This window comes from Podarcis tiliguerta (genome assembly GCF_965153285.1).
Source record: "Podarcis tiliguerta genome assembly, chromosome: 6".
Classification (NCBI taxonomy): domain Eukaryota; kingdom Metazoa; phylum Chordata; class Lepidosauria; order Squamata; family Lacertidae; genus Podarcis; species Podarcis tiliguerta.
In genome coordinates this window covers 85,084,951-85,102,865 of record NC_139539.1, presented here as the reverse complement: position 1 = coordinate 85,102,865, position 17,915 = coordinate 85,084,951, and the positions used below count along the sequence as shown (strand labels likewise).

The 17,915-nt window shown below is 44.7% G+C and overlaps 1 protein-coding gene across 2 annotated transcripts in view; it reads right to left on the bottom strand.

Moving 5' to 3' along the window:
* Positions 1 to 3,133: 3,133 nt before the first annotated feature.
* The window catches only part of PDC (phosducin), a 32,927-nt gene continuing 18,145 nt past the window's right edge, over positions 3,134 to 17,915 (bottom strand). The window contains exons 4-6 of one of the 2 annotated variants that reach the window (XM_083445402.1): positions 9,803 to 9,889; positions 6,800 to 6,963; positions 3,134 to 4,384 (exon numbers count right to left, since the gene is read on the bottom strand). In XM_083445402.1, coding sequence (XP_083301528.1) covers positions 3,857 to 4,384; positions 6,800 to 6,963; positions 9,803 to 9,866 — 756 coding nt within the window. In that variant the 5' untranslated portion in view covers positions 9,867 to 9,889 and the 3' untranslated portion in view covers positions 3,134 to 3,856. Of the gene's footprint in view, positions 4,385 to 6,799; positions 6,964 to 8,342; positions 8,433 to 9,802; positions 9,890 to 17,915 lie in introns of those variants that run through there. The other variant, XM_083445403.1, reaches the window with a different exon arrangement.

Genomic DNA, 17,915 nt, shown 5'->3' with positions numbered 1-17,915 from the left:
CATACAGCTTCCAGGTCATGTGGCCAGCTTGACTAAGCCGCTTCTGGCAAACCAGAGCAGCGCACGGAAACACCTGTTTATCTACTTGCACTTTGACGTGCTTTCGAATTGCTAGGTTGGCAGGAGCAGGGACCGAGCAACGGGAGCTCACCCCGTCACAGGGATTTGAACCGCTGACCTTCTGATCGGCAAGTCCTAGGCTCTGTGGTTTAACCCACAGCGCCACCTGCGTCCCTAAAGAAAGAAAGTTAACCTGCAATAAAAGGCCTAAACAAAGGGAGGGTACAGCAGGTGAAGCTCTGGAGCAGGGGTCAGCAAACTTTTTCAGCAGGGGGCCGGTCCACTGTCCCTCAGACCTTGTGGGGGGGGGCGGACTATATTTTGGAGGGGGAAAATGAACAAATTCCTATGCCCCACAAATCACCCAGAAATGCATTTTAAATAAAAGCACACATTCTGCTCATGTAAAAACACCAGGCAGCCCCACAAATAACCCAGAGATGCATTTTAAATAAAAGGACACATTCTACTCATGGAAAAACATGCTGATTCCCGGACCGTTCGCAGGCCGGATTGAGAAGGTGATGGGGCCACATTTGGCCCTTGGGCCTTAGTTTGCCTACCCATGCTCTGGAGGCTCCACCCCCTTTTATGCCCCCCTTACTTGGTCCGCTCCCCTGGCTCCGCCTCCCCAGTCGCAATTGGTTATTTGAGCTGAGGTTTGGCAGGAACCTCAAGGTTCGCGACTTGGGGAAGTGGTCCAGGTGAGCTCTGCCGGGAGTCACGTAGGATTGGGGGTGCCGTGCGCAGGCACGCAAAGGGCACCCTCCATTTGATGTGGAGAGCGGTCGTTCTCATCCTTCCCCATCCTTTGAAGTGCCGTCTTTCAGATTGCAAACATGATGCAGAGTTTGTCTTGCTTGTTGCTGATCTTCTGCAAGCCACGCTGGGAACCTTCTCGGCAGGGTAAAAATCCTTTAAATAGACAAAGCGGGATGTCAAAGTATCTAAAGGGCTAATCTCCTGGGTCAGGAAATCCTTTCCAGTTGTTGGACCAACTCCCATCATCCCCAGTCATTGGCCAAGCTGGTTAGGTGTTTTTTTTTAAGTAGACTTTATTAATTACTTCACCACATAATATAAAGGGTTGATAAATTGCATTTTTGAGCAAAGACAAAAAAATTACATAGCACGCAACATTACATAATTATATTTAATAAAGACGTATGTTAAAATACATCTGAAACTTTATGCCTTTTCTAGCCACCCCCCCCTAACTTGTCACAACTTCACAATTATTAGAAGGTGAGCTAAAATGTGCAAGTTCAGTATGGTTCGCAAATATGATTTACTTGATTAGCTGTTAGTGTTGCAGTAGCTTTTCTAAACAGCTCTGGCTGAATATGACTCATTAGGCAAGCAATTCCTAATCAGAGTATTATCTTGTGGGGGTCTTTTCTTTTTATTAAGATAATTGCTTTTTACAAACTAAGAGTTTTATTATGGTAAAAAGGGGTAAAACTGTTTAAACCAATAAATAAAACATATAGACAAAAGACCAAATTGGATATAGTTCTCCAATTATTTTAAACTTTGGGAAAATTACATTTGAATGCTCAGCTGGAGATGTCTTGAAGTTCCATTTCTTACGGTCACCTGCTGTCTGTTATGTCTAGAATAGCCCAGTCTCTTACGTGTTTCATTATCTTTCAGCTGCATAGCACTTAATTGTTGCCATCTAGTGAACTGTGCTTATGTTCTCTTCAGCTATTATGCATAATAGTGTGCTAGCAAAATGCCTTTTGTCTGAAAAGTGTTTTTTTGTAATCCCTCTTTGCATGCACTGCACCATCCCACGTAGTTTATTATCATTCCCATTTTATATGACGGTATCTGATCAGTGGCGTAGCGTGGGTTGTCAGCACCCGGGGCAAGGCAAGTAATTTGCGCCCCCTAACCCGTGAGCCAGGTAGGGGCAGAGAGCTGCGAGTGTGAGCGCGCCCCCCCCCCAATGTTGCGCCCGGTGCGGCCGGCCCCCCTGCACCCCCCACGCTACGCCACTGTATCTGATACTAGGAGGAAAGGTCTCTTTCAAAGTGCCACATTGCTTACTGCCAGTTTGCTGGTTCTCCCAATCTAAGGCCAATGTTAAAGCTATTTTTAAGCAATTTTATATGAAAGGCATGACATCAGTTAAATACTTGAAAATCCCTGTGCGATCTCCACTTTACATTATTATACTGATTTAGCTCATTCATGAGAACCGGGCACTTAGACCAAGGGAAGCAAACCAAGGCAACTGCCTGTGTTTCATCCAAACCCACAGAGAGCCTGGGCCAGATTCCAGAGTTGCCCTGATTATGCAGTGACCACTAGGCAACCCAGCTCAGCTCCTCACTGCTCTCCTGTCTCATAAAGCAGCTCAGTTAATCAAAACCTTTCCCGTGCTCTTCATCAGCTTGCTAATGGCTCTGCTACCTCCAGCAGCTGAGCCAAAGTTTCTCTGCAGGCTTGGCGCCACTTCCATTTCTCCTGGACCACAGTGACCTGTTCCTTGAGAGGCTTGGAGCAATTTTGCCTTCCACACATTCTCCACTTCATCCCGCAGATGATAAAAAAACTACACAAACTCCATCCTGTCCAGATTGCTCTCCGGCAGCTTCCCACTTTGCAAATTCCTAAACTGCTGTAAGGAGTTTGACATTGCATCTACTTCCGTGGTTCCCAACAGGGGGGCAATTTGATTTTTAAGGGGGGGGGGCAATTTGAGAATGAATTATTAGCAGTGAATGGCCTTTTAGGCTTCCTCCACATGAATAGGAGTTCACTTTTTGAATAATAAGAATTATATGTCACGGGGGGGGGGCATCAGGATTTTAGAGATGCTCAGGTGAGGGATGGCCAAAAAAAGTTTGGGAACCACTGATCTACCGTATTTTTTGCTCTATAAGACTCACTTTTTCCCTCCTAAAAAGTAAGGGGAAATGTGTGTGCGTCTTATGGAGCGAATGCAGGCTGCGCAGCTATCCCAGAAGCCAGAACAGCAAGAGGGATTGCTGCTTTCACTGTGCAGCGATCCCTCTTGCTGTTCTGGCTTCTGAGATTCAGAATATTTTTTTTCTTGTTTTCCTCCTCCAAAAACTAGGTGCGTCTTGTGGTCTGGGGTGTCTTATAGAGCGAAAAATATGGTACTTGCTACGGAACTCTTTCCATCCTAACCTGATTGCTTTCTTGAATTTGGTAGAAATAAAAACAAAAGGCATACCTGGCTCCCAAACGCTAGTTAACTTTTCTTCTAAAAATCTGACTAGGTTGTGTGTGTGCATGCATATGTCTCTTAATTTTACACTTATCTGTACTTTCCTATAACCTTTTGGTATTACTGTGTGAGTGTAATATATGAAAGCACCTGATGCCTCTGAATACCAGTGGCTGGAAATCATGAGCAGGAAAGTGAGATTGTGCTTGTGTTTTGCTTTTGGGTTTCCCAGGCCACTGTGAGAATGGGGTGCTTCACTATATGGGCCTGCAGCTTGATTTAGCAGGGCTTTTCTCATGTTCTTATGATGTATGTGCTTTAGGCTGCAATCCTATACACACTTGGGAATAATAATAATAATAATAATAATATTTGTACTCCACCCATCAGACTGGGTTGCCCCGGCCACTCTGGGCAGTTGAACAATGTGGCTTACTTCTGAGTAAGGATTGCACATACTGCCATTTAAATATGTTATACCGCTTGCTTTCGGCACATAGTAACATTTGCTTAATGAACATGGGTCCAGCTGAGATCCAATTGCAATATGTACTGCGGAGGGGCAGGAGATCCTGGAAGGACTAGAGATCTCGTCAACTATTCGACTTCTTGCTCGTCCAGGTTGCCGTTCCCAAGCGCTGGAATCTCCTTCTCCGGTAGTAACCCGTACTCGTTTAAGAACGCCTCCACATCCACAGCAAAAAACTCCTCACTGAACTGTTCGGTTACACTAATGAAATTGCTGACGAGCTCCCCACCTTTGTACACGAGAAGCGTTGGGAGAACGTCGGTGGAGAAACGGTCTCCGGCCCCTGTGTTGGAAGCCTTGATCTTGCAGAATTTCACCGTGGAGTACTCGGCAGCAAGGCACGACAGGCTGCTATTGAGCGCCTCGCAGCCCTTGATGCCATCTTCATAGATGTGGACAATGACTGTGGTGGTTTTTCGCTCCTTCTCGACAGCTTCCAGGAACTGTTCCCCGTTTTGCAGCTCCGAAAGGTAGCCGTATTTTGGCCCAAAGCTCAGTCGCTGGTGCATATCCTGCATACAACGCTTGCGATACTTCCGTAGGCAGCTTTCGTCTTCCATGTCTTCGTTAATTAGCTCGTACTCTTGCACGCTCATCTGGAAACATTTGGAAGAGTAAGCGGGATTATTATGGAATAGGTAAAAGGTAAAAAAAAGCTAAAGGACCCCTGGATGGTTAAGTCCAGTCAAAGGTGACTATGGGGTTGCAACGCTCATCTCGCTTTCAGGATGAGGGAGCCAGCATTTCTCCGCAGACAGCTTTCTGGGTCATGTGGCCAGCATGACTAAACCAGAAACCAGAGAGCATGGAAACACTGTTTATCTTTCCACCGCAGCGGTACCTATTTATCTACTTGCACTGGTGTGCTTTCGAACTGCTAGGTTCGCAGGAGCTGGGACAGAGCAACGGGAGCTCACCCTGTTGCAGGGATTCAAACTGCCAACCTTCTGATCAGTAAGCCCAAGAGGTTCAGTGGTTTAGACCTTAATACAGTGGCTTACTCAATGAACATCGCTCCATGGAACCTCATGGAACAAGAGGAGAAAACTTTAAGAATAGGAGAGGAGCACTTGGGTGCCATTCTTGAACTTTCAATGATACTTTCTTTAAGTTATATCTATGATCATCCTTTTGGTGTGGATGAAACTTTCCTCCTGATGCAAATAGCAGCTTTCAAGGGGGGGGGGGGGGACTTCTATTGCATCCTGTTCTCATAACCAAGAATACTGTTGAATACTAACGCAACAGCCTTAACCCCATTTACCAGTGAATTCAATAGGATTTACATCTAAGTAGGCATGGTTATGACTTTGCTGTAAATAAGCACATCAATAAAGGAAATTGGGCAGGCAAATAAATACAGAACCCTTAGGGCACTCAGATGGATAAATTGCCAAAGCCATGTTTGCAACTGTGGATAGATATTTTTGCAACTCTTGTTGAGTTATGGCAGTATGAATACCCTCGAGGAAGCAATTTGTTTTCTCTTGAGCGACATTAATGCCGATGTAACACACAAAGCTTTTTTTTTTTTTTTTTTGCTCTACTAGCAAAATCAGAAAGAGAGAACTAGATTAAATTGCTGTGGAGATTGGCTTCTTAGGTATTCCTGACATGATGTAGGGTTCAGAATTTTAAACTCTTGCATTGCTGTATCGATCTGTTGCAGTATGTATTTGTCATGGCCTTTGCCAACAACAATAAAATTGAGTGGATTGAACATATGAACCAGCTTGTTTTTCCAGCATGGCTTATTTTTGTGAATACTTCAGCATGGTAAGACTACATACACACGATTTAAAGCACTATGACACCACTTTAAGCAGTCATAGCTTCCCCCAAAGAATTCTGGGAGCTGAGGATGCTGAGGGACTTTAAAGGTAAAGGTAAAGGGACCCCTGACCATCAGGTCCAGTCGTGGCCGACTCTGGGGCTGTGGCGCTCATCTCGCTTTATTGGCCAAGGGAGCCGGTGAACAGCTTCTGGGTCATGTGGCCAGCATGACTAAGCCACTTCTGGCGAACCAGAGCAGCACACGGAAACGCCGTTTACCTTCCCGCCGGAGCAGTACCTATTTATCTACTTGCACTTTGATGTGCTTTCGAACTGCTAGGTTGGCAGGAGCAGGGACAGAGCAACGGGAGCTCACCCCGTCGCGGGGATTCAAACCGCTGACCTTCTGATTGGCAAGCCCTAGGCTCTGTGGTTTAACCCACAGCACCACCCACGTCCCAACAAAGGATGTGTCAGAAGACTTTACAAGACTCCTATTTCCTGCTAGAGCTACAACTCTCACAGTTCTCTGTGGAGAGGAATGGATTGTTAAGCCACTCTGGAAATTGTAGCTCTGGGAGGGGCTCTGACACTCCTCCCAGACTGGTCATGTTGTGTGGATGCCTGATTATCGTCTTCCAAAGCAACTACTCTATTCTGAACTTAAAAATGGAAAACGTAATGCTAGTGGTCAACAAAAGAGGTTTAAGACTCTCTCAAGGCAAATCTTTTAAAAATAGTAGCAACACCGACAACTGGGAAACACTGGCCTGCGAGTGCTCCAATTGGAGAACAGCCTTTCCCAAAGGTCTCATGGGCTTTGAAGATGCTCAAACTCAGGACAAAAGGGAGAAACGTGCTGAGAGGAAGGCACGCTTGGCAAATCCACACCGTGATTAACTTCTGCCCGGAAACCAATGTCCCCACTGTGGAAGGATGTGTGGATCCAGAATTGGCCTCCACAGTCACTTACAGAACCACTGTTAAAACCGTGTTCATGGAAGGCAATCTTACTCAGCTACGAGTGATCGCCAAAGAGAATGCAAGGGGGAATCCTGACTGGACCAGAATTTTCTCTTCTGTGGAGGATCTTTATGTGTGTATAACAGCACACCCACCCTTCTCACGAATGCTGGAAATGCAGGTGGTGGCATGGCTGCTTAGTGCATTGATGGCATTTTCTGATTCTCCATCCCATTGAATCGCTTCAATTGTGTATCTCCACTCTACTCTCTTACCTTGCGACTGAATCGCTCCCTGGTGTCTTTATCGTCCCTACTTTGAGAGCGATAGGGTGAAGACATCTGTCTGATGAGAATCTCTTTCTTGCTTACAGGAAGGGCGTTCCTGTCTTTACTTTCCAATTTAAACTTTCTCCAGTCATTGATCACCCCTTTAGGCCCTAGGAGAAGAAAAGGTGGTTGTTATTTCATATTCTTTCTTTTAGGGGTTTACCAGCTGTCTCGACGTTCAGAACAATGAGTCAGGGGCTGGAGCTTACTAAAGGCAAGAATGCAAAATGCACAATGCTCAACATATATATATGTGTGTGTGTATGTGTGTGTGTACACACACACACACACACACACACATGCTGAAAAGCAAAACCCAGTATAAACAACATTCAAAAAAGCATTTAATACAAACTGCTTCAAATATATGGTACAACAGAACAATTCTTGAGTGGAAAAAATGCACAACCACCCATCTATCATAATATAAGTAGAACTTTAACATTCTTTTCTTTTCAAGTAAGATTTTCAGTACAGCCATACCTCATGTTACATTTGCTTCATGGTATGTTTTTTCAGGTTGTGTCCCGCGGCGACCCGGAAGTACCAGAAAGGGTTAATTCCAGGTTTTGCCGCTCGCACATGTGCTTAAGCGCTAAATTGTGCTTCACGCATGCACACAAGCTCCAAATTGCACTGCGCATCTGCACAGATACGGTGCTTCAGATTGCAGGCTTTTCATGTTGCGAACGGGCCTCCGGAACGGATCCCATTCGCAACCAGAGGTACCACTGTAGTCTGAAAGAAGCCAGAAAGGAAAAGCTATCATGACAACCTATTGATGACAAAGCTCTGTGGATGTCCCATAAAGACTGCTTATTGTATTTCTGGCAGTGGCGGCCTGGCACAATGGGAGCTAGGAGGGGTAGGGAGGCTCTGCCACACCACTGCCGGTGGCGTCTTCTGTCTCAGTTGGTTGCTAAGAGTTCAGGGACATCCCGCCTTGGTTTTTAATTTAAAACACCAATAAGGGCCGTTCTAAAGGGGTGTTGGAGACAGACCTGAGGGAGCCTGTCTCTACTCGGGTCATATATTTCAGCTGCACGGTCAGCAACGGTTGTCTCACCTGCCCAGCACACTCGTTGCATTCTCCAAGGGATAGTGAGCAGTGTTGGCATGAGATTGCTGTGGAATTATTCAGTTGCTGTATTCAGGGCCATGGAGGAATTTGCCTGCAGACAGATTGGGCCTATCTGCTGGCTTTTGCCTACCTCATAGCAATTGTCACAACGTCTGGCAGAAAAGGCATTGGGTTGGATCGTTAGTCAAAACTGGAAACGAAGGTTTAGTGTACTATGGGCTCCTGGAGGAAAGTTTTGTCGAAAGATCTAGGCTAATGGGCTATAAAATTCCTCCAAATGGCAACCTGGTACGTTTGCTCCCATTTGATCTGTATCATGGGGGAATCCTTTAAACCAGGATCAACTCTAATGGAGCAATCAGCCAGCAACCAGGCAAGGCTGATTCCGGATACGTACCCAAGGCCTACCTGCATCTGTAATCAATAAAAAGTTGTGGCAGTTTCAATTACAAATGGTTTTCCTGTCATTATTGCTACCTTCAGGCTCCTGAACCCTGGTGACCCCGGGATCATTGCTCCTGGGTCTGCAAACTCTGAGAGAACAATGGCTATTATACAAGAAGGTTCTAATGTGGAAGCAACCTTAGTAGAAAAAGGATCTGCTATGGGCTAGGTACCAGAGTCTGGCTGTGTTTGATGGTTCTGTGTGAAGCCTGATGAATATATGTGTGGGAGAACTGGTCTCCCTCCTCACCTTCCCACCATCCCAGTATGTGAAACATGAAAGCCCTAAGTATCTCAGCTTCTTCACAGGTGGAAATCTGTGAGGAAAGAATGGAGATGGAAGAACATGGGGAGTTCCATCCTCAGGAATGAAAGGAGACAGATCCATCTCAGCTTCCACATTTGAGCAGAAGGAGAAGACTGGGGATACCTTTTGTTTGGCAATAGTGGGAGGTTGAGATTGCTCAGACATCATCCTATCCTGAGTCAATTGCAGGGGCAGGGAGGGGAAGAATTTTGGCTTGGGCCAAGTGCTGTGAAAGATGTGCTTTGAATAAACCAAACTACAGCGGTACCTCAGTTTTCGAACGTAATCCGTTCCAGAAGACCGTTCGAGTTCTGAAACATTCGAAAACTGAAAACTCAATAGACAGCTAGGCCTCAGGATCTTGCACTCAGCAGAAGCCACGTGGCATGTTCGACTTCCGAGGCGTGTTCAAAAACCGAAGCATTTACTTCCGGGTTTACGGCGTTCGAAAACTGAAATGTTCGTCAACAGAGACATTCGAAAACCAAGGTACCACTGTACCTCTCATAGCAGGCGAAGAATTAAGGCATTCTGCTGTGGAGATATTCTTTAGAAAGGTGACCTCCACTTGCAGAATACAGTGGTACCTCAGGTTAAGAACTTAATTCGTTCCGGAGGTTCGTTCTCAACTTGAAACTGTTTTTAACCTGAGGTACCACTTTAACTAATGGGGCCTCCTGCTGCCGCCGCGCAATTTCTGTTCTCATCCTGAAGCAAAGTTCTTAACCCGAGGTACTATTTCTGGGTTAGCGGAGTCTGTAACCTGAAGCGTCTGTAACCCGAGGTACCACTGTATATTAAACTTTCTGTCCCCACTAATCTACCATTGATAAAGTCCTTCTCTTCCTCTGTTCAATTCCTCATTGACGGGCCCTTGGCGCTTGATGTTTAGCAATAGTTGGAATGATAGGCCTCCTTTCTTCGGATTTACCTCATTCACATGTAGAGTGATGTCTACCAGTGTCCCTTACAATTTCTCAAAGCAATGAATATTCCTGAATACTTACTTAATAACGGGTCATAATCCGTACAATATGTTTTTGTTGCTGTTACTATGGATGCATAGTGCAAGAGAAACATAAGAGACATTAGCCCAGGATTAACAAGGCTTTCTTACCTGTATGTATAGCTTCTGGTGCTTCAAGTTCCTCTTCCAAACTAAGCTCTTTTTGCCCTTCCATTGCCGTGATTGGATTGACAGACACTAACAGGATCAAGGAAGAAAACAGTAAACACACGGGCAGATGAGCTACATGCTTTCAGAGTCTGCTAACATGCACTTTTATGTTGTTACAGCTTTATAATTATTGCTCTCCTTATGAAATCATAATGAATAAGTCTCCTATTAACATCTCATAAAGTAAAAAAAAGAACGCTATATCCAGTTTTTTAAAGGGGTTATTAAAAGAAGTCTAGACTAGAAGCTTGCTACAGACTATGTAGAATGTGATTAAAGGCTGCAGGGTTCTCCCTGTGATGTGCCGTCATTTACTACAGATATTCCACGCTTTTCTGATCTATTATTATATATACACACTTGTAAACTTGACATCCAGGAAAGAAGGAAGTTAAGTTTGGACATATTTAACTGCGAGGGACGCGGGTGGCGCTGTGGGTTAAACCACAGAGCCTAGGACTTGCCGATCAGAAGGTCGGCGGTTTGAATCCCCGCAGTGGGGTGAGCTCCCGTTGCTCAGTCCCTGCTCCTGCCAACCTAGCAGTTCGAAAGCACGTCAAAGTGCAAGTAGATAAATAGGTACCACTCCGGCGGGAAGGTAAACGGCGTTTCTGTGCACTGCTCTGGTTCGCCAGAAGTGGCTTAGTCATGCTGGCCACATGACCCGGAAGCTGTACGCCGGCTCCCTCGGCCAATAAAGCGAGATGAGCGCCGCAACCCCAGAGTCGGTCACGACTGGACCTAAGGGTCAGGGGTCCCTTTATTTTTACCTAGGTGTGACTATGTATTTGTCTATATTTTTCTTCACTGAAAGTTGTTTGGAGACCTTTGGGCAACAAGCAACTGATAAGTTGAAGAAACAAACAATGTATTGATGCATTTCAACCCTGAGTTGACCACATAAGATGCATACACTTCCAGGAACCACAGCTTCCCATGTTTTTTAGAACTGTCTGGATTCCTACAAACATTGCATTCAGCCTGCAGTGACAAAGTAGGGGACCTGTCCTTTTCTATGACAGTACTCAAGCCTTTTATCCGTTGCCTTGTGGGACGTCTTTGGGAGAAGTAAAGGCTAAGGAGTAAACCCTACAAAAATCTGGACTGGAGTCCTAAGACAGTTGTATGTTGGCTTGTATGCCTCCTTCCAGCTACTCCTGCAGCCAAGCTGGTGCCAAATGTATTGCTCTACTTTCCTTGGGACCACATCAGCGAGGCCAAGAAGACCTCCGTACGTATCGCCCAGACTTGTGCCCCAGAGAGGTTACTCCCGTGCTTCTAACACAGCAAAAAACAACACGGGAGGCAGCAATTACGAGTTACCGGTCTCTGCAGCCACAGCTGGTGCTGTGATTCTCCAACTCTTTGACTTCAACCCCTGCAAGGGCACTCTGTTGTCTCTCGAGACAGATAGATGCCAACAACAAGAACTTGATCCTTTGATTTGATAATAATAATAATAATAATAATAATAATAATAATAATAATAATTTATTATTTGTACCCCCCCCATCTGGCTGGGTTTCCCCAGCCACTCTGGGCGGCTTCCAACAAAGATGAAAAATACACTAAAATGTCACATATTAAAAACTTCCCTGAACAGGGCTGCCTTCAGATGTCTTCTGAATGTCAGGTAGTTGTTTATCGCTTTCACATCTGATGGGAGGGCGTTCCACAGGGCGGGCGCCACTACCAAGAAGGCCCTCTGCCTGGTTCCCTGTAACTTGGCCTCTCGCAGTGAGGGAACAGCCAGAAGGCCCTCGGAGCTGGACCTCAGTGTCCGGGCAGAATGATGGGGGTGGAGACGCTCCTTCAGATATACTGGACCGAGGCCGTTTAGGGCTTTAAAGTTCAGCACCAACACTTTGAATTGTGCTCGGAAACATACTGGGAGCCAATGTAGGTCTTTCAAGACCGGTGTTATATGGTCTCGGCGGCCGCTCCCAGTCACCAGTCTAGCTGACGCATTCTGGATTAGTTGTAGTTTCCGGGTCACCTTCAAAGGTAGCCCCACGTAGAGCGCATTGCAGTAGTCCAACTGGGAGATAACCAGAGCATGCACCACTCTGGCGAGACAGTCTGCAGGCAGGTAGGGTCTCAGCCTGCGTACCAGATGGAGCTGGTAAACAGCTGTCCTGGATACAGATGTGACCTGTGCCTCCATGGACAGCTGTGAGTCCAAAATGACTCCCAGGCTGCGCACCTGGTCCTTCAGGGGCACAGTTACCCCATTCAGGACCAGGGAATCCTCCACACCTGCCCGCCTCCTGTCCCCCAGCAGCCAGTATTTTGGCCCTGTAAATGGTTGTATGTTTAGATTGGGGGCCAACCTAAGTCTTCAAAAATTAAAAAGGAGATTTTCAAAACAAGGAACTGGACCTTCTAGGTATGTATGTGTTGGACCACACCCAACCTGAATTTATTGAAAAGTCCCCTTTGGCTTCAAAAAAGCATAGTACTATTGAAAAGTGTGTTATTTTAGAGGGTCCTAGTGAATTAGCCTCAAGCTGTGAATGCAGAGCTGCTCGTTCTTTGCCCGGTGACAAAACTGGATAAAACACACAGCTCACATGGCAAATTCAGACCTCCCCATCACTCTCTACCCTTGGCAGAGATAGAAGAGTCGGTTCACATTGGGAGCTACCTTGGCAACTTGCTTCTTTACTCCTTCCAAGTAATTTTAGTTTAAAGGTGAAGCAAGCAAGCATTCAGGTGCTCTTTTAGATGGTGTTGCGTGGTGGGAATTTCAAGAAGAAGTGGGGGGGGGGGGCAAACACCATAGAGGCTATATCCCCATAACCCCTTTAAAAGTAGAATCTTATCAACTTGGAATGAACAGACTCACCCTGTCTGGAAGCACCCTGGTTTATGTGCCATTGAGTTAAAAACACCACAGCTGCTCAGGGGCCAAATAGACCAAACAAGGCCAATGGTTTAATCACACCTTCCTCGCTTGAATATAAAGCAGTAGAGGGGATGCAGTTTTTCCACCACATGGTGCCCATCAGTGAGAAAGGAATAATTTTATCTCTGCATTTTGTCACTTCAAGCACTCTTTCCACCAGCTCACTCTGTACCCTACTTTACAAAGATATTACTCAATTGGAAGGGCTGCCTGATCCAAGTCCTGTTTAAAGAGAAATAACCACCAGTCAGGAGAAGAAGGCCCTCAAACTGCCCAGCTACACCACAAGGTAAAGGTAAAAGACCCCTGGACAGTTAAGTCCAGTCAAAGGTGACTATGGGGTTGCGGCGCTCATCTCGCTTTCAGGCTGAGGGAGCTGGCGTTTGTCCACAGACAGCTTTCCGGGTCATGTGGCCAGCAAGACTAAACCACCTCTGGTGCAATGGAACACCATGATGGAAACCAGAGCGCACGGAAACGCCGTTTACATTCCTGCCGCAGTGGAACCTATTTATCTATTTGCACTGTTGTGCTTTTGAACTGCTAGGTTGGCAGGAGCTGGGACAGAGCAACGGGAGCTCCCCCTGCTGCGGGGATTCGAACTGTTGACCTTCCGATCGGCAAGCCCAATAGGCTCAGTGGTTTAGACCACAGCGCCACCCGCATTCCACTTAGTACCTGGAGAGCAGACCAACTAGGCGCAGAGGTCTCCTGGTCACAGCCTGCACCACTAGAGGAAAATATTACGTTTCCATTTAAATTACAGTAATTATTTCTAAATTTGCAGCTTTAGGTATAAGTCAGCACATGCAAACTTTGTACAAATCTGTGTCCTCTTGTTTGGTGAGGTGTGAGTAAACTCTCCATCACCAGGCCAGCTCATAGCTGGCGCTAGAGAGGTGGACTGTGAGGAAAGCATCCCAAGTGATAGTGACTGGGAAAGTAGGCTTGTGTGTGTGTGTAAGAAAGTTCCACGTTTGTACTGTTTTTATTGTAAAAAAATCAGACGTCCCTCCTGTTTTATGAGCTAGCAGGGCAGACATATGAACGGCAACCATTGCGACCCCTGTATCTTTCAGTTTGGTAAACCAAATAAATGTGGTTTAACATGAATTGCAAAAAAAAAAGTTTGCAGACAGTTAATGAGTGGTTTTGGAGACTTTTTCTGGTGTGTGGTTCTGGAGGTGAGACAATATTGCTACGTTTGAAATTAGAAATTAATTTGATTTGGGTTTTGTTCTGTTTGGCCTCCAGAGATATCCCAAGGAGGCAAAACTGGAGAGGCAAGTATGAACAGGGATGACTGGCTAACATCAAAAGAGACATGTATCTTGACTATGCAGCAAATTAATTACAGAAATATAGATTCATTACTTCCTTGAATTTTGCAAGGCCTGAGGGACTACAGGGCACCAGAGTAAAGCAAGGGAAGGGGGAATAGCTCAGGGATGGAGCAGCTAAATTGCCTGCAAATTATCTCAGCTTCAGTCCCTGGCATCTACAAGCAGACCTGGGAAAGACTCTTCTTGCCTGAAAAAACACTGAGCTGAAGCTAGACAGTAGCCAACATGGTGCCCATCAGATGTTGTGTGACTTCAACTCCCATCAGCCCCAGCCAGCATGGGATGGCCAATGACATTGGGAGTTGTAGTCCAGCAATGTCTGGCGGCCACTCCTGTTATGGGGGATATATGGCTGCTACTAGCCCAGGCATAGGCAAACTCGGCCCTCCAGCCATTTTGGGACTACAACTCCCATCATCCCTAGCTAACAGGACCAGTGGTCAGGGATGATGGGAGTTGTAGTCCCAAAACATCTGGAGGGCTGAGTTTGCCTTTGCCTGTACTAGCCTATATCTCTGTCCAAGATCTCCAGATTTACCATTTCTGAGGGTTTTTTAAACTGGAGTTTCTGCAGGATAATATGGGGAAATTATATGGGGCTTTATATTTTATCATTTATAATTTAAACTGCATCGTTTTCTTACAGAGAAAACACTTGGATGTTGACAAACACACACTCCCCTCGTGGAAAAACACATGAAATTTATAGCACATGCATCTTACAGCAGCAAATTCCCCTCCTTTGACAATATTTGGTAAGGGTAATAGTCTGCATGCATATACAGCAAAATGCTTACATATATGATTGTTACATGTGGCAATCTACACATGCATTGAAGTATCATGGGGGAAATCTCTCCCCCCCCCCCATATTTTTCACCCAAGAAGACATGGCCTCTAACCTTTCTCCAATGAAAAGAGGGATGTCCTATTCCATACCCTCTAATATTTATCCGATGAAAATAGGGACATCTTAAGGTAAACAAGACATTCTGGGATCAAATCAGAAACTGGGACAGCTTTTTGTACATCTGGGACTGTCCCTGGAAAACAGGGACACCTGGCGGGTCCGTGACACATTCTGCCAAAACAATTTTTATTTTTTTAGCCTAGTGGTTACTATATTTAGGCTATTCACTCAGCCTAAATACAGTGGTACCTCGGGTTACAGACGCTTCAGGTCACAGACTCTTCTAACCCAGAAATAGTACCTCGGGTTAAGAACTTTGCTTCAGGATGAGAACAGAAATCGTGCTCTAGCGCCGCAGCAGCAACAGGAGGCCCCATTAGCTAAAGTGGTGCTTCAGGTTAAGAACAGTTTCAGGTTAAGAACGGACCCTCCAGAACGAATTACGGTAAGTTCTTAACCCAAGGTACCATTGTATAGGGAACTGGGAACCAGCTTAATCACCCTAAAAGCACATAAGACAGTGATAACTGTAAGGTCACCATCTATTTCCCAAGTGTTGAGGTCTAGATCTTGCAAAAATAAATAAATAAAAAATTGCATTCAACTTTATTCCAGACCACTTGACACCAATTCCCCATTTTGGGTTGCATGGCTCATGTTAGCTGTTACAAATACAGTGGTACCTCGGGTTAAGTACTGAATTTGTTCCGGAGGTCTGTTCTTAACCTGAAGCACCACTTTAGCTAATGGGGCCTCCTGTTGCTGCTGCGGCGCCAGAGCACGATTTCTGTTCTCATCCTGAAGCAAAGTTCTTAACCTGAGGTACTATTTCTGGGTTAGAAGAGTCTGTAACCTTAAGCGTATGTAACCTGAAGCGTATGTAACCCGAGGTACCACTGTACAAAATGTCTCTCCATACTGAAAACCGTGTGTTGTTCTGTAGTGGCCTGTTATCTCTGAAAATGTTGCAAGATGTGTTGGCATAAAAAAAACATACCAGATTAAAACAGGTCATATGATGGGAAGAAGATAAGTCAACCTGGGGCTGGCTGACGCAGAACCCTGTCTGCCTCACTTTAGTTCACTGGGGTTGATGAGAGGGTTAGTGGATTTACTCAAGTCTATCCTCTTTAGCAGGGTTAATGCAGTTCCTTCTTTGGAATGATGGAAACATTTTAAATGCACTCGGGTCAAAATTTCACTCGACATTAAAAGTTATGTGAACTCGGCCAACAAAGTTGAAAGTGATTATTTTGGCATTAGTGGCAGCAAGAACAACAACACTGAACCTCCATTTTCTGCGGCTTAGCAATATTAACCAGTTTCTTATCCCAGTTACCATTGTCTGTCTCCCACCATTTTAACATGTCAGGCAAATAGGTGTCCTGTGAATTTAGTTTAGCGTTGTTTAAACTCGTCAGAGCTTTTGGAAGCATGTCAACGAATCTTAAACAAGAGCATGAAGTTTAATGGGTAATGGTAGAAGCTCTTCCATGAAAGAAATTCTAAGTCTAATTCTAAGACTATTTATGTATGCAACGACAGCTGCGTGGATGTTATTGGCTCAGAGATGGGAAGAAGATAAAGTCCCTACCAGAGAAGAATGGCAGGTGAAGTTGATGGACTATGCCGAAATGGCTAAAATGACTGGAAGAATCAGAAACCAGGAAGATTTTAATAAGCAATGGGGGAAATTTATAACTTATCTTAAAAACCATTGTAAACAGTTAAAATCATTAGTAGGACTGGAATAACACTTGTAGTTTAATGGTGAATTTTGGACACAATTGAGGAGTAAAAGATTTGGATTATTATAAAAGATGCAGGAGGAAATCATTAACAATAGGACCCACAAAGGGAAGGAAGGAAGTCCAATAGATTCTTTGGAATCTTGTTTCTATGTTGTATGTTGGATATGCGACTGCAAAATTTTAATGTGAAAAACCATGTATGTATGTATGTATGTATGTTCTCAGTTACACTGCAAACCAGGAAAAATAATAACTCTAAAGTCTTCACTTATAACATACAACCAGTTGGGATGTCAGTGCAGCTTACACAGCAGAACTGCAAACGGACCTGGCTAATATTTCATGTGAACTCAGTGTGTACTCAGAACAAATCCCTGAGTCCTCAGCAACATGCAAGGATTCTGCTGGAGATTTTCAGGGTTGGTTCTCTCAAAAGATCGGTATATGTGGAAAGGGTTTACTGAGAGTAGAAAGCTTGAAAGTCAATGAATTAGTTGCATGCGTATCGAAATATTTTTGATGTCTGTCCCTGGAGACATTTGAACAAAGTAAGTTGGTTCTAATAATGGAACGAATAACTGTTGTTACATTAGATCTCATCACTCTCAAAGATATATTGGGTTGGATTAGAATTTAGGGAATGGTGAATCTATCAACTTCCATTTTTCTCAGTGTCTCAATATTAAGTTGAGCTGTCCAAATTTTCGACATCAGGTTGTCATTTATTTATTTTAAAGTCATCATGAAAATTCACCCACATTTTATTTTTCCTAATATAAACATTTGTGTGAATTTTTCATAATATACACATTTCTGCACAGCAATGCTCCTTAATATAATGGATTTTGTATGCTATTGTAATTATTATTTGCATTTTTATGCACACTTTACCTTGGTATGTGCATTTTTGTACTTATTACTGGAGAACGGCATTGCAAAATTTGGAGAAGTGGGAATATCGGAGGATGCCTGTATTTTAGTTCATATATTGTTTCAGAAAATGGGAATCAGGCGGGTTTATTTTTAAATGAGAACTGAGTTGAATTCTACCCCTTCCACCCCCCAATCCTTAGGCTAAATGCAGATATTCCATAAGTGGAATTCGACTCACACAAAGGCAGTTCCCTCTGCCAACCCCTGAACC